Here is a 23,262-nt window from a genome sequence, read left to right as displayed (position 1 = left end):
AGCCTCTTTACCCAGTATCATCATTTATTTTAATTGAAAAGCAATAGGCACCAAAGCAAGCTAACCTCATCCCAAATGTCGACCTCAGCATTGTAACGTCCCATGATCACATCCTCACTTAGACCCATACAGCATTCACTTGCATCCGTAAAGTCACTCAATCATTCGCCATCTGACTACACGACCAAACACATTTACGATCAGAAATACTTGGCTGGTGAAACCGCGTTCCGAAAACCTCCTAAATGGCATTCATTACATACAGCAATGCATTTCACACAGCATCGCCACCTCAGCCAGGGCGATCATTCTTCTCTGATCCTCACCGTACATGTGTAGGGGTGTTAGAGAGAGAGCCGTTATGCATGGCAGCTTATGGGAAACAAACACAGTGGGCGGGGCTACGTGAGTGCACGGGGGGGGGGTGCTCTCAACGACGTCCGCACCAGGCAGCCCGGGGCCCCACCCCTCAGCGGGGGTGGAGTATAAAGGGGGATGTGTCAGAGGGCTCGGGGCAGAATGTTAAAGCTAAACCAGTGAAGACCGAAGATCGTCTAGCTAGAGCCCTGGACTCCCCTGGGACGCCGCCCTTGTCAGGGCCGCGCAGGACCGAGCCAGCGGCGTGGTCCCGAGAACCAGAGCTAGTGCTCTGGGACTCCGGGTACCGTAGCCCGACTTACCAGTGTTGGGCCAGACAGCCTCCCCTAGCCCGTTAGTGGAAGACTAGGAGGTAGGTCAGAGATAGCTAGCAGTGTATTCCCAGCTAGCCGGGTGAGGGGGCCGATACCCCCTCTAGTATTGTATGTCCACAGTTGTGACTACTTGTACGGAATAAATACGTGTGCCTCACCAACGGTGTCCAAGAGTCATCAACGGTACTTCATCTGGTGTCAGAACAACTACGAACATGGACACGCGCCGGACAGCTCGAGCCGGAGTACCGCAGGTGGAGGACACCGCTGAAATTGTCGAGCCCGAGACGGCTCAACAAGACATCGTACAGCCGGGGCCGGACGCATTCTTACCGGGGCATCAGGATGAAGAGGAGCCGCCATCAGAAGGGCTGAGGCTGGCTCACGCGAGGCTGGCGGAGCTGCTTTACGCCGCTGCCGCCACACTCGAACACATCACGCGGCTGGGGGCTGGTGGACCACCACGGGGTAAGGAGAACCGACGTCCGATGCGCCTTCCCACCATCTCAACGGATTCAAACTTTGAATCTCCCGCCATCGCCGCAGCAGCTGCTGAGGGCGTGGCCGGCCTGAACCTCGGGTCCAACATCACTCTCGCTGGGGCTGCCGCGTCACCGCCAGCGGAGGGAGGGTTAGTGGACCTTATTTGATTCCGGCCCAGACCGTCGTAAGAGGGGACGGGGACCCTTTCATCGCGGTCCTCAATGTGGGGTCGCAGACAGTGGTAGTTCCTCAAGGGACGGTGCTTGCTCACGCGACGCCGGTGCCCTGCGAGGAACCTGTTGCGAATCACGTCGGCACTGCTCCCCGGCCGCACCCACATTCAGACAGCGATGGAGGGTGGCTCGATGCGCTTTATGCGGGATCGACGGACCTGTCTAATTCAGAGCGCCAACAGCTTAGAACGCTACTGCGGGAATTTTCCGACGTTTTCAGTCGGGACAAATACGATTTGGGTTGCACTCATCTGCTGCGTCACCATATTGACATGGGTGACAGCGCGCCAATACGCCAGAATCCGTTTCGGTTAAGTCCCGCCGAAAAGGACCATGTCAAATCGGCTATTGATGACATGTTAGCCGCCGACATCATTTCTCCTTCCACCAGCCCTTGGGGAGCGCCGATCGTCCTGGTTAAAAAGCAGGACGGCTCGTTGCGGTTTTGCGTTGATTTTCGGCGCCTTAACAAAATTTCGGTTGCCGACGCATACCCGCTCCCACGGATGGACGAATCGCTGGACGCCTTGGCGGGAGCGCGATTCTTCTCCACACTGGATTTACTTTCGGGATTCTGGCAGCTTCCTCTGGACGATGATTCAAAGCCTAAAACTGCTTTCCGTACACCGCACGGCCTGTTCCAATTCAACCGGTTGCCGATGGGCTTACACTCAGCGCCGGCAACTTTCCAGCGTTTGATGGAATTGGTTTTGGCTGGATTGCAATGGGAGTCGTGCCTGATTTATTTGGATGACGTTATCGTCTTTAGTAAAACTTTTGACGAACATCTCCAGAGGTTGCGGGCGGTTTTCCTAAAGATGCGGGCTGCTAATTTGAAATTCAAACCCCAAAAATGTCATTTGTTACGCGATTTGGTGCGTTATTTGGGGCACATCGTGGGGCGCTCAGGTATTGCTACCGATCCCGCCAAAACGCAGTGTGTCAGCTCCTGGCCGACTCCCACCTCGGTGGGAGAGGTCAGGAGTTTCATTGGCTTCGCGTCGTATTACCGACGGTTCGTCGCTGATTTTGCGACGATTGCCAAACCCCTACACGCTTTAACATCAAAAGGGGTTCGGTTCCACTGGGGTCAGGAGGAGGAGGCTGCTTTCTGCTCCCTTCGGGACGCCCTGGTAAAAGCTCCTCCCTTGATTTACCCCGATTTTTCGGAACCATTTTTGCTCGACACCGATGCGAGCAACACGGCTATTGGGGGCATGCTTTCCCAGGTGGTTGACGGCGTGGAACGGGTGGTTGCGTACGGCAGTCGGGTGTTGTCTCCAGCGGAGCAAAGATATTGTGTCACCCATAGGGAACTGTTGGCAATTGTCTATTTCATCCAACAGTATCGCCCATATCTGTACGGTCGGCATTTCACCGTCCGCACAGATCATGCGGCACTGCAGTACGCCCTGCGAGTTCAACAGCCATCGGGACAATTGTCCCGATGGTTGGAGATCCTCCAGGATTTTGATTTCGAAACCACCTACCGTAAGGGCGTTCGCCACACCAACGCGGACGCTCTGTCGCGCATGCCAACCACCTCCGAATGTGCATGCCTCCTGGGGTCGGGACGTTGCAAGCCAGCAGGGGACATGCCGGTTCCGGTCCTGGCGGCCGCCGCCGCCGACGAAACATTGCTTCCAAATTCTATCGCACAACAGGGAAAAGATTCCCTGCTGGGTTTGCCTGTTAATGAATGGGGGCGCCTCCAGATGGAGGATACCTCCCTCCTCGCGTCGCGTCGTCGCGCCGGGGAGGCGGGGCGGGGGACGGGTGATGCCGACGCATGGGAAATGCACGCGGGGTTGCTGATGCATTGGGACGGGAAATCCCATCGACACCGGCTGGTGGTCCCTTCTGGGTTACGGGGTAGGGTGGTGTGGGCTGCTCATGAGCGCCTCCTCCACCTGGGTACCCAAAAGACCCTCGCCTTGCTCCAGCTTGATTTTTTTTGGCCAGGCATGACGAGGGATGTCGCAGATCTGTTGGCATCATGCCCTCGGTGTGCGCAGCGAAAACCACCAGCACGGGAGTCAAACCCGCCTTTGCAGTCTATCAGAGTCTCCAGAGTGAACGAACTTGTCGCGCTGGATATTCTGGGGCCATTTCCCGCCACCCCTAGGGGCAATAGATATTTGTTGACCGGGGTGGAATACTTTACGCGCTGGCCTATGGCCTGGCCCCTGGCCAACCAGTCGGCAGCAGCCATCGTGGAGGCCTTTGTCCAAGGTTACGTCATGGACAAAGGTGCTCCGGAGCGGCTGCTGACCGACCAGGGAAAATTTTTTTCCGGCAAACTCCTCCAACAGGTCTGTGAGCTCCTGGGAACGAAAAAAATTCGTACCTCTCCCTATCACCCGCAAACTGACGGGATGGTCGAGCGTCTGCATCGAACCATCACGTCTATGTTGTCGCAGCAGGTTTCGGACTCACAGACCGATTGGGACTTGCAAATTCAAGGGGTCCTGGCAGCATACAGATTGGCCCCCCATGCTGCGACGGGATTTTCACCCTTCTTCCTCATGTATGGCCGCGAACCTGACCCACCTGTTCGGGCACAGCTGCAGATCCCCGCGCCGCTGGGAAAAACTAAATTGGCCGACCATGTTAAATTTAACCTTGCGAAATTGACTGAGGCACGGGATGCTGCCATGCTAAATTCTGACAGGCGTCAGAAAGCGAATGAGCGCCTCAGACTGGGTCGCGTGCACATGGCTGCACTGTCCCCAGGTACCACTCGCGACCTCCTCAAAACTGGTGCGGCCGTGGCGGGGCCCCGTCGAGGTGGTCGAGGTTTTGCGGCCTCAATGCGTTCGCATCAAATGGGGGAAGCGCCGGTGGTTTGTGCACCCCTCTAGGCTGAAACCCTTCGTTGCGGTGCGAGGCCCCACTCCACACACGCGTGGCCAAACATGTGGGGGGTCGGCCGACTCAAAGGGTCCGTCTCTGCTGCTCTCGCCTGACGTGTTGCCGGCTGTCCCGCCCCCAGGTGCACCAGGAATGACGGGCTCCCGCCCAACAACCCCTACGGGGGATGCCGAGGGTCTCGCGACATCAAGCGCAGACTCACTTCGAAATGGACAGCTGCCACCAGATGGTCCGCCATCCGGGGTTGCCCCGTGTGACGGGCCTGCGGCAAGGACGCGCGCAAGAATGCGCAGACTCTTGTGATGCACAAAAAGAAGAAATTTATTTTTATTTTTTATTTTCACGTGTATGGTTACTGTGCGCTGCGTCGGTGGTGTGCTCCTGGCACATTGTGTTGTGTTGTGTGTGTGTTGGGGGTTCCTTGCGATTTGTATATACGTTGCTTTTACGGAATTCGTATTTATTCGGGGGGGGTGCGTCGGGTTGTTTTCCCTTCGGGGTTTTCTGGTTCTTGTTGTTGTTCTCTTCGCGTTATGTTGAAAAATAGTGAGGCACACGCGCGGTCAGGGGGTAAATGCGCTTTTATTGTCGTTTTTTTTGTATGTTGGCAGCCGGGACGGCTGCAAGCTATGCGGGGGGGGGGGGGTGATGTAGGGGTGTTAGAGAGAGAGCCGTTATGCATGGCAGCTTATGGGAAACAAACACAGTGGGCGGGGCTACGTGAGTGCACGGGGGGGGGGGGGTGCTCTCAACGACGTCCGCACCAGGCAGCCCGGGGCCCCACCCCTCAGCGAGGGTGGAGTATAAAGGGGGATGTGTCAGAGGGCTCGGGGCAGAATGTTAAAGCTAAACCAGTGAAGACCGAAGATCGTCTAGCTAGAGCCCTGGACTCCCCTGGGACGCCGCCCTTGTCAGGGCCGCGCAGGACCGAGCCAGCGGCGTGGTCCCGAGAACCAGAGCTAGTGCTCTGGGACTCCGGGTACCGTAGCCCGACTTACCAGTGTCGGGCCAGACAGCCTCCCCTAGCCCGTTAGTGGAGGACTAGGAGGTAGGTCAGAGATAGCTAGCAGTGTATTCCCAGCTAGCCGGGTGAGGGGGCCGATACCCCCTCTAGTATTGTATGTCCACAGTTGTGACTACTTGTACGGAATAAATACGTGTGCCTCACCAACGGTGTCCAAGAGTCATCAACGGTACTTCACATGTAAGAGACTCGATATGTCTGTCAGTCACTTGCTTGAGTCACTTTCATCGTACAGCACGGCCCGTTAGTGCCAGCACGAAAGTGCAAAACACCAAGCACAATATATATTGTTGCCACATGGCAAGATGTTCACTACCTCGCCTGATATGCAGGTGGTCGTGGGTTAGATCCTGACCCTGACACCTGCATATTTGGAGTTGCACGTTCTCCCCATGGTCGCGTTATTCCCTCCACTTTTGGAATCAACATCACACGTTTAGAGTATTTCGCTGCTATATATTTCCACACGATAAGCCACTTTGTTGAGCTATCATTTGTGATAGCCAGGTCGCTTCTGAAAAAGAGCTACATAGCTCAGTGGGCCTTACCTGGTAACATAAAGAGAGCTCTTGCACATCATCAAGCTACCCATTCCCTTTCGAACATGTTCCGGACATGCTCGTGAAGAGCTAGTTTCACGGATAATGATATTGGCCTATGTAAAAACCTATCTTTTTAACGAATTAACGTAAATAAGTATTTAAAGTAGCTATACATGAAAATTATCATAATAATACATCTCGTCACTTTATATCATGACTTTTTCTCTCATCACTTATCTTATCACTTTATCTCATCACTTTCTTTCTCTCTCTCCCTCGAAGCAGTAATCGTGTAGAGTTCCAGATGCAATTCGCAGACAGCCACAATCGCAGATAGTAAGTTCGTGAATAACGAGGGAATACCGTCATCATTTCCTGTAACACTTTCGCATTACTCATATAAGGAAGGTGTCAGCTGGACCATCGTCAGATCCTCTGAACGGTTGATTATAAAACGTATCAAGGTGAATGGAGAGGAGTTATAATATTATAAGAACGTTATGGTAACGTCCCGTGCCTCGTCGTCGAGCTGTGCGCAGGCCCGCTGCTGAAGGGGCAGGTCGGAGAGCTCTTGGTGGTGGTGCTGTGGAACACGGCTTCTCGTCCCTACTCCATCCACTCACACGGAGTCATCAGCGACGTTCCCGGGGGCCTCCCACTCAAGCCAGGTCACTACCCTTTCCGTATGCATGTGTATGTACGTGACGCAGTTGAGCAAACTAGACAACACGAGATTACTCAATGAGGAGTTTTTGCAGCAAGTAGCTTTCCCATGAGTACATCCTTTTTTTTGTGGGTGCTTTCCTCACACGTGTAAACGCTCATTTATTGGCTGATAACACCTTGATATATCGAGGACCACAGAGCTTGGGCAAATGCTTGCATCAGCTCATCGCGTGGCTGCCTTCCTGCTCACCTGTGGTTCCTTGCGCCTCTAAGTCATTCTCTCTCTGTGAGATTGAGCGAAGAATGTGCGCGTTTGAAGTTGAAATTATATCGTCACATGTGACTATATGCAATGAAAGTCAACCTGGAAGAGTCAGGTAAAATAGTATTGATAAACCTGATGGATCGCCTCTTCTTATAAGCTGTAACAGCTAATATTTTACAAGATGTTTTTTTTGCCATCATTGAGAGAGAGATAGTTTTATTTATCATTAATAATATAATAGTGTTTTTCATATGTACACATTTTATTTTAATTATGCTATCGGCAACCGTGTCATGAAACCATTCTGTACTGTCACAGGGCAGTGCGGCACCCCTTTACAGTATCTATCCAACAAAGGCCCACGGAAGGAGCTATGACATAATCACTCCTGAGGTTCCTTCACGTGACCTCGTACTCACACTCGGGATGGTACCCTTTCCCACATGCCCTGCCGTGGAGATTTTCTGTCACGTGGAAGTCAAACATTTGTATTTAATTTTAGGGACTGGTATTTTGCAAATGAAGTAAAAACGAATGTAACATGGCATTTGTTGTTGTCGTCATTGGTGCCCAGGCTGCGATCATAAACTCGCTGCCTCGACAATCTGGTTAAATCACAGCCGGCTACTGGAATTCGCACCGAGGATCTCTTCTTCCTCTTCTCCTTCTCTTCCTCCTCCTGCTCCCTCTTCTTCTTTCGTGCGGATGATGTAGATGCAGAGCAATAACTCACAATGTCACATTCAGGCGGTCAATCCAAGACAACCACATCAGGAGCAGTGGCTCAGTGCCATCTTGATCCATGAGCCACCCAGCCACCTCGGGGTCGGGGAAATCTTTTGCGTTTTGATTGATTGACTTTCCGTGGGAAATGTTCTGCGTTGTATGCCAAGTCTCAAACACGTACTGGAAGAGAAGAGCGGCGTTGAGTCGACTCTGTTTGTGCAGGCGCATCCCTCTGTGGCGATATGCTCTGGTGGGATCGTGCTGCTCAGTGGGAGCGTTCTGTAAACCGCGAACTCCTACAAAAAGGCTACGTGGGAAATTTCCATCATCTCAGTTTCCACCCTGGTGCATTCTGCCCCGACTCGTGCATTACAGCCTCAAACTCATTTTACCGAGTTGCAACCGACTCCTTCCTTGTGTTAAAATGGAGCCTCGATTTACGTTGTGCTGTGGTTACCTTCGGATTCGTCAACTTGTTGCTTTCCAATGTAAATTTGGATACCGTGTTCCCTCAAGAGTATGAAATGCAGCCGAAAATACTCTTCTCATCTCCCTGCTCCTAACTCTTACTCCGCTTCACTTTCCCCATGTGTTTAGGTCATTGAAATATAAATGCAGTATATTTATACAATTTTTTTTTTAAATCCAACATGTCATTCTAAGAGACAGAGCATTGTGCAACATAACCTATGACGTTTTAAACATGGAAACTGTGGTCTTGTTGCCTGCGTACTATATATTGCCGTGCTTCTGCGAAACGCTGTGAGGTACTGTAATGGGTAAATAAATTAACGGACTGTTGCCCATCTTATCTACCCAATGCAGGAGCGAGGAAAGCGTACAGGTGGCAAATCCCAGAGCGCTCCGGCCCTTCACAAGTTGACACAAACTGCATCACCTGGATATACTATTCTGCGGTGGACTTCGTCAGGGTGAGCGCTATACATCAGGAGGTCACATCATGTGACTACATTTATTACATATTTTCACCACTCGGGATTGTACGTTTGGAGTCTCACTTTTAAAGTGCGCAGGGTGGAGTGGTGGCGTGGTGGTCGGTGCACTGCAGAACGAACCTGGCAGTCTAAGTTTGATTTCCGGCCACAGCTCGCCAACCCGTACTGACCAGTACGGTGAAGTATGGTCAAACAGCCCACTTGACCTTCATGGTTTGTGTGGGGAACTTCATCCAGAAGTCGATTTACAACGAGCTGTAAATAATAACATCCTGATATATGTATGTTGAACTTCTTTCGCACCGTACATAGCCATCGGAGGTGCAGGGGAAGGACAAAAAACTACGAATGTGCAGAGAAGCCGAATGTGCAGAAAAGCCGACGATTTGAATCGATGCCTGGTGTAGAGTTCGTGCGAGGACACGGCCAGGCTTAGGTGTAGGGGTCACGCAAGGGGCAAGGGGACCACGCCTGGAGGAATAATTAAAGAAAGGCGCTGGCAAGCAAGGAGCGAAATAGGGGATTGGCGGATTGGGGGTAAAAACAAACCCCCAAGAGACACAGATTGGCGGGAATGAGGAGGAGAGGAAGAGAACGGGTTTATAGAGAGGTGTGAGACAAAGGTGGGAAGCTCTGGGGAAGAAAATGGTGGAGCGTCGACAGCCGCGTCAGTGCCCTGGCCTCCAAGTGTTGCCATTGGTGTTGAATGGAACAATAAAAATTCCCTCACCAAGACAACGCGCGTAGACTCCCTTTTACATTTATCAGGAAATTTTTCCGAGAATCAATACTTTTATTCACGATTTATCGACATTTTATTCAAATTATATGCCTTTAGTAACACATTATCTGTTACCTTTAGGTTAATGGAGTGAACAATTTAGCAAATCACTTACAATGTGCCAAATCACCAGTGGTTGAAGTGCTGCAGGCATACTTTTAATTATGCAGCAGCAACATCAACCTTCCATACCGCCGATGGTCGACTATCGACCGAATCAGGACCGGGCATGGCCGATGCGGCCACCTGATGCACAAATGGGCGCGTCAAAGATTTGGTGGCCTGTGAGTGCGGCCACGAATCCCAAACCTTCGACCACATCGTAAACAGCTGCTGTCTTCACTCCTTCAAAGTAGGAACGGACGAGATCCACTCTGCGTCTGAACAGACAATTTAGTGGATAACAAATCTAAAATTACATCTTAAATCTGCTGATTTTAACCCATACGAAAGAAGAAGATCAGAACTGGTCAAAATATCGCTCACCACTGATAGCAGTTGTGGCCAGGAATCAAACTTAGGTCGACGGTTGCGTAGTGCAACACGCGAACCGCAATGCCGTCACTCCACCCCATAGACAGACATCGACCAAATTAGCCCTGGAGACTTCATGTTTTCATGAATATCTGAAAATCAATCGAGAATGTCATTGTCCATAACCACGTGACTGCTTGTGTGTGTCTGTTTGTGTATGTAGCCGGGTGGTGGTGTCACATGCCTCTAGTCCAGCACTGTGGAGGCTAGGATTGGGCGATTGCAAAAATCTTGTCGAACACCTTTGCTGTGGGCCTCGAGGTGCCAATTTCTTATCAAGAGCGGGTGAATACTGTGCGGCATGTTACAAATTTAACAATGAGTGAAAGAGTTTGTTTGGTTGTATGTATGTATGCAGGACCCCAACTCGGGGTTGGTGGGGCCACTGGTGGTGTGCCGCTCTGGGCTGCTTGACGACTCAGGCCACCGTAACGATGTGGCCCACGAGTTTGCTCTCCTCTTTATGGTCTACAATGAGAACCTGTCCTGGTACCTGCGGGACAACATCGACAACTTCACGGGGAATCCCGGCGCTGTGGACGTTACCGACGAGGACTTTCGTGAGAGCAATCTCATGCACAGTAAGGAGGCGGCACTGTTGCATATAAAACAAGAGAAATAACATGGCACCCAACATTTATAACAAGTAGAATTGCAAGGGTCTGTAAAGATAAAAAGAGCAAATAGACTGTGTAATGTGGACTTTTTTGTATTAATTATCCATTAAACCCAAACATTATTAAATATCCCCTTGAGACCTCAGAGATCAAAAGTAACAATGGGAAATAAATAACGTAATTAAAGGAAATCCTGGTGCTAACGTGGCATGGCAATTGACTCACAAAAATCCCATCTCGTCAAAATCTCAGGGAGCTGTTCTCAAATACCTTCTCAGGTTTATAATAAATAAAGGAGCTCGTCGTTGGAAAGTAAACAGTCGTTGTCGTATGGACTGTTCTCCGCTGTAGGAATGTCGCATTTTACTGCACACTCAGGGCCAACCTTGCTCAGACAATTGTTTGCATTTGGAAATTCAGTATAAAGTTGAAATGAGACAATAATTTCGAGGGATTTTTAGTGAGATTCCTGAAACAATCAAGAGACAGTGCCAGAGTTCGTGAAACAATTGTGGATCCAAATTTATGCAGAGGGGGTTCTTTCCCAATTTGTCCAGAAATTATACAGAAACTTTCAAGGTAAATCAATAATAAGGCTTTGTCCTCAATTCTCTGTTGCATTTGTTCAGTTTTGTTCACTCCACGAATTAAAAAAAAGAAACTCTCCGGGGAATTTCAGAGCGGTAAGGTGAACATAAAATAAGAGATGAATAACTAAGATGATAAATCTCGACTTAAAGCTTTCGTGACAGCAGGAATTCATATTCTTGGGGTCTTTCGGTAAAGTCACTTAGATATGTTCAAAGAAATAACAAACAATAACAAATAAAATAAGAAAGAACCATGACGTTTCGATCACAACACAAGCGATCGGCATCAGGAGGAAAAAAAGAGGGGGAAAGCTGCTGAGGTAGACTGTTTTAAAGGTTTAAAATGGGTGTAGCCCAAGGGTCATAAACGAAGTGGGCGGGGCTAGTGATGTTCATGTGAGAAATTAGTATGTCAATGTAAAATCGGAGAGCGGTCTCCACGACGAAGGGTGTGGAGGTGGCTATGTTAATGTGAGAGATTAGCATGTTAATGGTAAATCGCAAAGCAGCAACGTCGAGCTTGGCGAGCGAGGTGGCTGTGTTAGTGTGAGAAATTTTACCTGTTAATGTAAAATCAGAGAGCCGAAAATAACAACTAACTAGATGACACGTTCGTCATCTGGCCACATGGTCGACCAGCTCTGAACCAATTCCTCAACCACATCAATTTCATACACCCAGCCATCACCATGGAGGTGGAAAAGGATGGCAAGTTACCATTCTTGGATGTTTTAATCGAAAGGAGACCAGATGGCTCAATGGGACACTGTTTACAGGAAAGCCACCCATACGGATGCATATCTAAAACCTGACTCCCACCACCATCCTTCCCAGAAGAATTCCCACATAAAAACGCTACACCATAGAGCTCGATGTATTTCCGACCATCATCACCTAGCCAGTGAACTGAAACACGTACACCAAGCTCTCAAGATGCATGGATATTCAGACTACACAATCCGTAAAGCTATCACCCCAACCGTTGAGAAATAACCATCTGAGGACCCAATCAAAACCATCACCTTGCCATACATAGCAGGGGTCACCAAAAAGATCTCCAAAATCATGAGCAAACACAAGATCCTGGTTCGATTTAACACAGTCCATTAAATTCATGATCTGATCCCATCTGTGAAGGATGTGATCCCTGACATGCAATACCCCGGCGTCTACAAACTAAGCTGTGTCTGCGGCATTAGTTACATTGGGGAAACTAAGCGACATGTCTCGGACCGTGTTCGTGAACACAAGGCAGATCTGAAACACGGTAGGACCAATACCTCGGCCGTGGCTGATCATTGTTTTAACGCTGTGGGCACACATGAAATTGATTTCTCGAAGACGAAGGTACTTTGCAAACCCACTGGCTATCAACAAAGATTCGTTCAGGAAGCCATCAACATATACAGACACAACTTCAAACGAGAAGATGGGTATAAACTGAGCAATCATTGGAAGGACGTTATCAGCCAGTTTAAGTCATAACTGGCTGTGATGTTCCCATCCTACCACCTTCCGATATTAGTTGTTATTTTAGGCTCTCTGATTTTACATTAACAGGTTAAAATTCCCACACGATCACAGCCACCTCGCTCACCGAGCTCGATGTTGCTGCTCTGCGATCTTTCATTAACATGCTAATTTCTCACATTAACATCACTAGCCTCGCCAACTAGTTTATGACCCTTGAGCTACACCCATTTTAAACCTTTAAAACATTCTGCCTCAGCAGCTTTCACCCTCGTTTTTCCTCCTGATAACGATCGCTTGTGTTGTGATCGAAACGTCGTAGTTTTTGCTATTTTTGTTATTGTTTTGAACCTATCCACGTGACTTTATTGAAAGACCCAAATAATGTCAAAACTAAGATAATGTTGGCGGTACACCGGTGATCAGCAGTATGTATATTTAAAAAACGCAGTAATTATTATTTATTTGCCCGCGATTCGCAACCCCAGTTCAGAAAATCTTGTGGGGTGCATTACAATCAGTTATCGTTATGTTGAAGCAGTCAGTAGACTAATGTTATGAGCAGCTCAACACGAAGTTTCACAGTCTGTTGCTGTATATCACCCAACCTGATGATTTGCTCCGTGTTCCAAAGATAGATTTGACTTCGTGCCCTTAACTTGATCGGACGGTTCCTAAATCATTTCTTGGCAGACGGTGGCATCAAAATATTATGACTTGTGGTGTCACCACACGTTCGAATGCAAAGCAGCTGCTGAATCAAAGGCAATTACTGATGGAGCATCTCCAGCTCACTCAAGCCAACAGCAACATCGTCAGACTGTTTTATGAGGACCGGTGTGTTATGTTGCACCGGTGTACCGCCAATATGTCCATATCAATCCTGGTTTTTGTTAGTATTATTATAGGATACTAACTCAGCCACAATGGATAGATGCTCCAGATTCGAATGCAACATTATTTTTCCAGTGTTGCAACTTATGTTATACAAAGCAATGCAAATAATATGTTGCTTGTGATATCATTCGCAAGCAACATTTCACTGTTGAACCTTGGCTTCAGAGAAAGTCGAATAAATGACGTGGGATCTGACACTGCCTTAGAACGTTGTTTTACACAAGTTGAACGCATTCTCTTGTGGGGAATGGTGGCAGCCATTGTGGTGCTGATGTGGTTGAGAAAAAAGACCTCAAAACTTAAAGGAATTCAATTTATCAACGCCTTCAACAAGAACTATGTTTACGGTTTACCTCTGCAATTTTTTTACGCACTTGTATGACTTACAGTTTATTTTATACACAGACCAATGTGATTACAGTAACGTGTGTGTAAATAATACGAAGTTACTTGGTATCGTTTTAGGCATCAACGGCATGACTTTCGGTAATCTGAATGGGCTCAACATGGGGCTCAAGGAACGCGTGGACTGGTACTTGATGGGTCTGGGTGGAGAACTCGACATGCACACCATTCACTTCCATGGCCAGACATTCCGATACAAGGTTGGTTGGCGGTGGGCTTCTGTTTTATAATACAGCACTGTGTTAATATCAGTTCTCCTATCCTCACATATATATACATTTTAATTGGCTCAAGCCTACAGTAAATCACGTGAATGTTTTTGTGGACACTCCCACTCTGAATCCCTCCCCTTTCCTCGCCTCATGTGAAAACAAACTCTGCTCTGGTTTCTTCTTCCTTCTTTATCCCTCTCTTCTCTGCCCTCTCGCCACCAACCTCTCCCCTTATTTCCCTTCTCCCCTTCCTGCACGGCGCTCCTTCTTTCTTCCTGCTCATCTTGAGCCTTGCCATTTGTGTCTGTCTTGGGGACTTCTATCCCGGCATCCATTGCCTTTCCCAGTCAGCTTTCCCTGTCTGCCCTTTTGCACAACTTTCCTTCTAGGAACAGTAACAAAAGCCATCCTCAATCTTGCCTCCTCTAACTACCAATTTTTTCTCTTCTCTCTTCCCTTTCCAATTCCCTTTTTTTTCCTCCAATACATTACATGCTTGACTCCCCTTACCGTGGTGTGTAGCCACGGGAAAAACTTTTATTCAGATAATTTTAAAAACTGCAATCTACCCACACACATAGAAATCACACTGCACCAATACTCTGAATTAAAGTTTATTAATGGCGCAAATACACCATACTTGGAGGGGGAATATTTTGCAGGAAGGGCGTAGCCTGACTGCCTACGAACTCAGTCACTCAAGTGTTCTACCACGTACGTCGTAGCTGTACTCAGGGCGTCGCACGGACGCTGCGAGAGTCGGAGAGAGAAGGTCGAGCGAAAACTTCACCTATCACTGCCTCGTAGCAGCACTCGCTGGCATCACACAGATGCTGCGAGCGGCTCGAGGAGGCAGGACGGCAGGGAGTGGGTCTTGTCGGCCCGGAAGTTGGAGACAACTGAGCTAATCGTCCCGGGGCTCCCACCTTTATTCTATAAACGTCAAAGGCCCAGGGGAACGTCGTGCCGCACAGACAATGATGCGCATACCTTTTGATTTTAAACTGATGCCCCGCCCTTACCTGGAGCGTTATTTTCCATTACGCCTCGACCTATTGTCTACGCACCCGCTCTCGATCCCGCGGAATACACCTCCGCGGGGGGTCCAGGGCTTTCCCTCCCCCCCTCCCCATCTGCGCCGCCCACAGGCTATTTCCCCCCTGGCTCCTCCCCCCCCCCCCGTGCTGTGAGCGTTCTTATTGCGGTTAGCCCGGTGAGTTTCTGTGCGTCCAAACAATATTTAGCCAATTTAGGGGCACCACAATGTAACCTGTCCTGTGAGGGTCGGCCAATCTCCTGGCACCAGGAAACCCTGGGACTCTCCCTCGAGGGGCCCTTCGGATTAAAACCCGATGTGCCAGGCAACCCCCCCCCCCCCCCTGTCAGGACACTACGTGGGTGCGCTGCGTGTGGGTGTGTGTTTAGTGCGGGGGCCGGGAGGGGATCGCGGCGATTGCGGAGTTGCTCTGCAGTCGTGGAACTACAGGTGTGATGTAATTATCTTCATTGCCTGGTATGCAGGAAGTCTCAAGTTCGATCCCGAGCCTGAAGCCTATATATTTGGAGTTTGCATGTTGTCCCCGTAGTCGCGTGGATATTTTCTCCGATTTTTCCCTCCACGTTTAGCAACATGCATTGAGATTATTTAGATTATGTTGCTGCTATGAATATCCAAATGATAAGCCACTTTGTTGAGCTATTATTTGTGGCCAGGTCGCTTCTGAAAAATAAGTTAAATGCCTCGGTGGGCTTTGTCTGGTAGGGTGGGGATGGTTTAGTTTTATTTATTTGTGTTTGGGTGATTTGTTTACCTTTCTTGTACTTTGCACTCGTATCGTGTTTTGTACTGTTTGTTGTTGTGACGTTCTTAACCCGCCCCTAATCTGTGTAAAAGAGCTTTATATATCATCGTATTCCTCCAGTATACGGTAAATATTCTTATTCTGGTATACTCTCCATTATGTTTGAAAAATTACCATTTGTGCATAAAATACTCAAAACATAAATACCCTTGTAATTAAAGTCGTCCTCGTGTGTGTGTGCAGGTGGCAGGTGGTAGGTAAGGACGAGGTCTCTGACGTGTACGACGTGTTTGTGGAGAGTGGTAGTGTAGCGATTAGCACTTTGCACTACAAACCGAGTTCACGGCCACCACCAGTGACGATTGTCTGAAACGGTCCTGGGCCTCCACCAGGTCGATTCAGCCTCAAATGAGTACTTGGTGCGTAAACATCACCACTGGGGAGACAAAGGCGGCCGGGCGTGGTGCTGGCATCCCACCCCCTCATGTGCCGTGTCCCCCTTCATAGATGCTCGCTAATAGCACTTGCCCCAACAGTATGTTAAGGCTATACGGGGGATCTTTGTCTTTGTTTGCAGGTGGCGGGTAAGGACACGGTGTCTGACGTGTACGACGTGTTTGCGGGGACCTTCGTCACGGTGGAGATGACGACGGACAACCCTGGCACGTGGCTTCTGCACTGCCACGTTCATGACCACATCGAGGCTGGCATGGTGGCATTTTTCCAGATCAAGACCAAACCCTTAGGTCTGGAGCCCCGTGTGATGTTCGCGTCAAACTGATTTGCCAACGAAATAGATGTCGTGGCTGTTTTAAAAGTGGCGATCATCGATTGGTCGTCTCGTGGTGATGCAAGTTGGGAAATAGTGATAAAAAATAATAATAAGCCGAATACTGCAAAGCAACAATGTAACTTGTGTCAAAATCATGCACTTATTTCAGTTGATACATAATTATAATAACATGTTTATACAAAGTGAGAAATACTCTTTGGTTCTTTCGGTAAAGTCACATAGGTATAAAATAAAATAAATCACGACGCTTCGGGCGCAACACAAGCGTCCGTCATCAGGTGGGAAAACATGGTCTGCTGCTGATGCAGACTGTTTTAAAATGATGGACGCTTGTGTTGCCCCCGAAACGTCGTGATTCATTTTATTTTATACCTACGCGACTTTACCGAAAGAACCAAAGAGTATGGATTCCTGCAATCACGAAAGCTTGAAATCAAAAGTGAGAGATGTTCATATTCATGCATTCATGGCTTGAATATAAATGCATTTGTGTGATTCACAATGTGGCAATAACGAGTCTTCTGATATCAACGTCCGGATTGCTATTCGTGTTGAAATTTTTATTCTCCCCTCCTTGTGGCACTACGCTCGTGCCTATGGAAAATATCAGCAGGAGCATGCACCATGATTCATCCCAAAAGCAATCTACCAAGTACTGAATATATAAACCTATTCCACAGTGGACCATTCTACATGACAGAATGGTTCACTGCGGGTGACAGCGATGCTGGCAACAGAGCCTGTGCGGGTCGTGTTACCACACACACCAATTTGACATTCAGTGGTGTAGCTATCACGTGTGCCAGGGGGTGCAACTGCACCAGGAAAACCACAGGCCAGAAGGGCCCCGGGGCTTGAGGATGGAGAAGGCATTTAATCGATTGCTTACATCGGCTAAGGCAATTTGTGGCATTTCACTGCAGCTGTAATTTGAACTCTGTGTGGTAATATTTATTTAGTTTTATACCGCGTAGTTCATGCAGTAACATCTCTCCCCCTCCCCGTCCAATACGTTAGCATGTGCAACAATAGTTACTTGCACACAACCACGTCCACGTCGCCGGCTCTTGCGCACCACTTCGTGCCTTCTTTTAGCTCCGCCCCCCTCCCTCCCGATACGTTCCATTCATTGGCTACCACATTCTGATAAGCCCCCCCCCCTTTCCTCCCCCCTCAACTTGCATTTAAGGGCTTACATCTTGAATCCTTGCCTCACTTGATGCAGCAAATCTGGCTGTGACGGTCCCACCTGATGACGGAGACTTGTGTTGCCTCCGAAACGTCGTGATTTTTTTATTTTTATTGTTTTATTTTTATTAATTTTAATTTCATTTTTTACCTACGTGACTTTACCGAAAGAACTAAGAGTATGAATCCTTGCAGTCACGAAAGCTTCAAATCTAGAATGATATTACTCCATACTTTGCTGTGTTACTTTCGCCTGCCGAGCGAGAGTATGGCTCCTCCTTGATGCCCACGGTAAGGGAGCTTCACATAATTTGTGCGAATAGCTCTTGATGCATCACCACGCCAAATTTCCCACCACTGGGAGAATAGCAATGCTGCCAGTCAGCTTTGTGGTTAGAGTGGATATTTGATTAAAAGAGATGGGGTGGTATCCATGATTAAAGTCGAACATTTAAATGTCTACTGTGGACAGAGATTTCAGAACCTCAACGTGTACAATGTTCTGGGATGTTAATTATGGATTATAATTGTGATATTGTACATACACCACGGACATCCTGAGCGATTTATAAAGTCTAATATGTGTTTTACATTAAGAACGAATGAATCAAATTGACCGTCATTTATTGTGTTTCAGTAACCGCGAACCCTACGGAGAAGACCGCAATTGGACAACACTCCTCTGCCTCTTCTCACACCGGCTTATATTCCCTTGCGTTGAGCCAACTGTGCGTCAAACTCCTGGTGGCCAGTCACCTGCTACACATTTATGTCCACGAGACATCGTAGGTTTTCAAAGCAAATTTGGAAATATTCCTATCAGAGATAAATATCAACATTTTCTCCCAGACAAATCTGAACAAACAGATGACATTTCATAATGCTAGATAAGGCTCAATGTTCCGTCCCAAGTGGAATTGTGTTGTACTATGTTCTGTAATTGCATAGTTATTATAAGGTGCATGATGTAATGTATGAAAACTGCGGAACGCATCTGAGATGGTGTACACTGAGGAGATAAAGCAGCGGCAAACGGCTTGTGCGCAGATGCTGGGTGCATTATCACATCGCGGAATCGTGAGAGGTGGGGGCTCGGTGAAACATTCGTCCAGCAGTCGATTGAAATTGGCTGTTGATGGTAGTAACTGTCACAGGAAGGATGAGATAAAGTAGCCTATTGTGGTGCTGCTATGTGTAGCGTACGAGACTCGAATCAGTAAATGTGCCTTTGCGGTGTTATTGCTTTGGTCTTGGAGGGTTGTGTGCATCTAACGTAGACTACCTGCGAATTGTATTTTGTGCAAGAGAGTGAACTTCACGTGCTTGTGAAGGAACGTAAACGTGTACTCGGTCTTCTAAGCGGGGGAGAGGCGTGTGCGTTTTGACGGAGCACTGAAGGTGCGCCCTGAATTTGCATTCACGTTTTTGTATTTGCAGACATTGTGAATGTGCAAAGCCAAGTGCTGCTCTTCTTGTCTTATAATGGAGCCTCTTGTGCAAAATAAAAACATAAACAATCTGACAATAAACAAATGTTTTGTTCATATTTTGTTTTAGAAACACACACCGAATGTCGTGGAATGTATTTTTGATTATTTACTTTTGCAGAGATGATCATAAACGCATTTACAGAAATATGCATTTACAAGCAGAAGATTACTTGAAAACGACACGTACTGAAGCTGTAATAAACCCCAGCATAAAGCCGCTGTTTTGACATTCTATGTCCTCGTATTGTCATCCAGTATGAATTCAATGTGTTTCCCTGTCTTGATTGATATGTCCTACGTCCTCCCACTTCTAGCTAATGTTTGTCCACCCAAGTCCAGGCCCCTGTTGCCATCACAACCCACATCTCGGATTGGTCCGACCTGGTCGGTCTTTACATCGCAACATCCCACCGTGCCTGTCAACCTAACCACATGCTTTTGACCCCACTTGTTGATCGGTGCTTGCGAAGGTGGCTCCACGCCTACAAAGGTGGCAGGGGGCCATACTTTGTCAGTCTCCCTTCCACCTACCAGCGCCCACTTGCCCGCCTCCCTCCACCCAGACCATCGTTAGCACCACCTATAATTCATCTCGGCCTCCTGAACTGCTGCTCCATTGCCAAAAAATATTTCCTCATCCACAATACCATCTCTGACCATATTGACACATTCTTCTCATCTTCACCAGGTCTGAATTTCCACTAGCCGTCACAAGGTCCTTCACGCTCCCTGTGCAACTGAGTACATTGGGCAGTGGACTAAACATTATTCACAATGCCAATTTCACCATAAACATCTCCAACTCTTAAGAGCGCCTTCAAACCATGGGTGGCAAGGTGAGGTTTAAAACAATTAGGTTTGATAAGGTTTAAATTAAAAACCTCAATATCCCAAAGGTCCAGTTAGGGTGAGGTTTTGAGAATTATAAAAATACGCCATTTTGGTTTTTGCAGGAAGCCTGACTGAAGTAACAAACTGCGGAAGGCCGGAGCCCGGAAATTAGAAATCTTGGCATTACCTGAGATACTAGTGTCATCAAACGAATCCAATTTCCACCGCGAGCAAGATCATGGATCAGGATCTGGATGAGCATTTACTTGATTCAGAAGAATGTGATAGTGATGTCGTAATTGTGATGGAGAAGAATGGAGTGGCCAACGCGGAGAAAGATAGAGTGGCCGACGCGGCGTCAGCGAACGCAGGGAAGGCCAGAGGACGCTCGATGGGCCAGTTTTGGCACTACCTCACCGATGATCCGGAACCGCACAAGTTGAAGAGTGCCGTCTGCAAACACTGTCACACCAGATTCAACCATCACAAGAAGAGTGAGCAGGCGATGAGGCACCTGAATGCATGCGCCACTTTTCGGAGGGCAATGAATGGCACCGAGATAGATGATCGTCCCGAGTGGCATGCGTCGAACAAAAAGTGGGCGAAGCCATCGAAGGCAAGCGGCAGCTCAACTCCATCTACATCGAATGCTTTGTCGATGAAGCAAGGATCGATCAAAGATCACCGAATATCCAAGCTCGAAAAGCGAATGAAGGAGAAGTTCGAGCAGGCCATAGCAATGCATTACTTTGTCTCGGGCACGTCGTTCCAGCGGGTCGAGGAGAAGAACCTGGTGATCACTGTGAAGACCCTTCGCCCAGATGCAGTGCTGCCAAACAGGAAGAGGCTGGCCGGACCATTGCTCGACAGGGCGTACATCGACATGAAGAAGAAGGTTGACACCGTCCTGGACAATAAGACCGTTTGCCTGACATCTGATGCATGGTCAAACATCAAGAATGATCCGATTGTGAAGTACATGGTCACATCGCCGTCCACAACATTGTTTCTCGAGTCAGTGTCGACTGGAGAGCAGGGCCACAACGCTGACTGGATCGCCTCGTGTGATGGCGGCCCTTCCGAAGACTACATTCACTGGCCCGGTCACCAACAACACATCCACCAACAAGAATGCGTGGGAACAGCTCTCGAAGGCTCACCCATCCTATTTCAAAGGCTGTACGTCGCATGGTCTGTATTTGCTATTCAAGAACATATTCTCTGCCATGAAGACGAGGAAAGCAGGCCAATCATAACACAGATACCCAAACGACTATCTGTTGAGTACCTGCTTGAGTTCATCATGGGGTGCAAGGACACGGTCAAATTGTTTCACAACAGTCACGTTCTCAAGGCACAGTTGCAGGCTGAACAGAAGATTGCTGGCGTTCGAGCGTTGGGCCGGCCGGCTCCTACACGTTGGGGAACGATCAATGGCTGTTGCAAGACGCTGTTGTAGTCGGAGATGATTCTGCATTCCATTGTCACAACTCGTGACTTCATCAAGGGGATGGCAGCTCAGAAATCCGAGCGGATGCCAATAAAGACCATCATTATGAGCGACGACTTCTTCTCTCTGTTGCATAAGTCCCTTGCCATTCTAACGCCCATTGACGCATTGATTGTCAAATATCAATCCGATTCCGTACCAGTCTCTGAAGTCTTGCCGGATTTTCACACCCTCCCTGCTGAGTTTGCAAAGCTGCACGAAGACGGTCATGCGAGAACTGAAGAGATCAACTACCTGATCAAGTTGGCAGCAAGTCGCTTTCAGTTCATGTATGTAAAGGCCCATGGACTGGCGTATCTGTTAGATGCTCGATTAATTGGAGAGGGTTTGAGCCTGGTTAATCGAAAAGAGCTGGAGAACATCTTACTGGAGACACCGATCGACGATGAGACGGCAGTTGATGACGAGAGGCGCTCTTTATGCAGCTCACCGAGTACGTCATTTCGGCGCAGCAGAAGAAGGATGCCGGCGGGTTTAGATTCATTACGCTGCTCAAGGGACGTAAGACACCTTTGCAGTATTGGCAGTCTGACGGTGTGGCATGGCCTGATTTTCAGAAGATCGGCGTCAAGCTGTTCACAATGGCGACATCCTCTGCAGCCTCGGAGCACAACTTCTCAACTATGGGCTTCATACACAGCAAGCTCAGGAACAGCTTGGCGCCCAGTTCGGTGGAGAAGTTGGTCTACCTCAAGAGCAACTATGCGGCGTTCGCCGAATGCAGTTATATGTCCGAGCGCGACGACATGGACTCGTCGGAGGAGGACTGATGTAGAGGAGTACTGTGGGGACCCAATGAGGGGCAACCGCGGGAAGGGGGCCAAGCAAAAAGGGGAGTGCCAGAAGGGCGAGAGAGGAGGGAAAGTAGACAAAGTGAGATGTCTGCTAGTGGAGGAGCCAGGTAGAAGGAGGAGAGCCAGGTAAAATGGAGGAGCCCGGGCTAAGGGGATTAAAGGGAACCTGGACGGAACGGGAGATGGGTCAGAGACAAAGGAGAGCCTGGGAGAGAGAGAGTAGCCAGGTAGCAAGTAGAAAGGCTCCTGGGCCGGAGAGACAAAGGAGGTTACGTGTGGAAGAGTACGAGATAGCCTGGACACAGGTCGAGGGACAGGGAGTAGTGAGTACCCACGATGGAACTAAGAGTGCGGATGTTGGCGTGAATAAACGGCAAGCAGCCCTGAATATTCAACCCTGGTCTCCGTCTGAGTCTACAATCCCACAGGGCAACATGAAGCACGACTCTACACTAGTGTAGGGGTGTTACGGGAGGGCAAACAAAGACACAAAGGGTGGTTGCGCCCGCACACGTAAGGGTGCCTACATCCACATCTGCAACGGTTAGCCCTGGGGGGCTGTGACGGCGCTGTGATCCCCCATGGCCCCACCCCTCGGGGGGGGGGGGGGGGGAGTTGCTATATAAGGTGGGGAGCCGGTGGGCTCGGGGTCCAGTATTACAGCTTAAACCAGTGAAGAGTGAAGACCAGCAGGATAGGCCCTGGGACTCCCCTGGCTCGCTGTCCTTCTAAGGACCGACCAGGGCAAGCCAGCGGCGCGGCCCTGAGAGCCCAGAGCCAATGCTCTTGTAAGAGCCGGTCTGGTTGGCTAAGGGTGCCGAGATCCTAGTTTGGCCAGAGCTGGATCAGCTAGCCTCCCCTAGCTCTCTAGTGGAGGACCTAGAAGCAGA

At 48.9% G+C, this 23,262-nt stretch overlaps 1 protein-coding gene across 1 annotated transcript in view; it reads left to right on the top strand.

Moving 5' to 3' along the window:
* LOC144936432 (ferroxidase HEPHL1-like) overlaps positions 1-19,147 on the top strand; it is a 52,857-nt gene extending 33,710 nt beyond the window's left edge. Inside the window, exons 14-19 of the mRNA XM_078863482.1 lie at positions 6,385-6,513; positions 8,328-8,434; positions 10,132-10,354; positions 13,813-13,952; positions 16,344-16,512; positions 18,385-19,147. Of these exons, the coding sequence (XP_078719608.1) occupies positions 6,385-6,513; positions 8,328-8,434; positions 10,132-10,354; positions 13,813-13,952; positions 16,344-16,512; positions 18,385-18,536 (920 nt within the window). The 3' untranslated portion in view covers positions 18,537-19,147. The remainder of the gene's footprint in view (positions 1-6,384; positions 6,514-8,327; positions 8,435-10,131; positions 10,355-13,812; positions 13,953-16,343; positions 16,513-18,384) is intronic.
* Positions 19,148-23,262: the final 4,115 nt, after the last annotated feature.

This window comes from Lampetra fluviatilis, chromosome 16 (assembly GCF_964198595.1).
Source record: "Lampetra fluviatilis chromosome 16, kcLamFluv1.1, whole genome shotgun sequence".
Taxonomy (NCBI): Eukaryota; Metazoa; Chordata; class Hyperoartia; order Petromyzontiformes; family Petromyzontidae; genus Lampetra; species Lampetra fluviatilis.
Note: the sequence above shows the minus strand (reverse complement) of the source record. Positions and strands in the feature narration are given on the sequence as shown.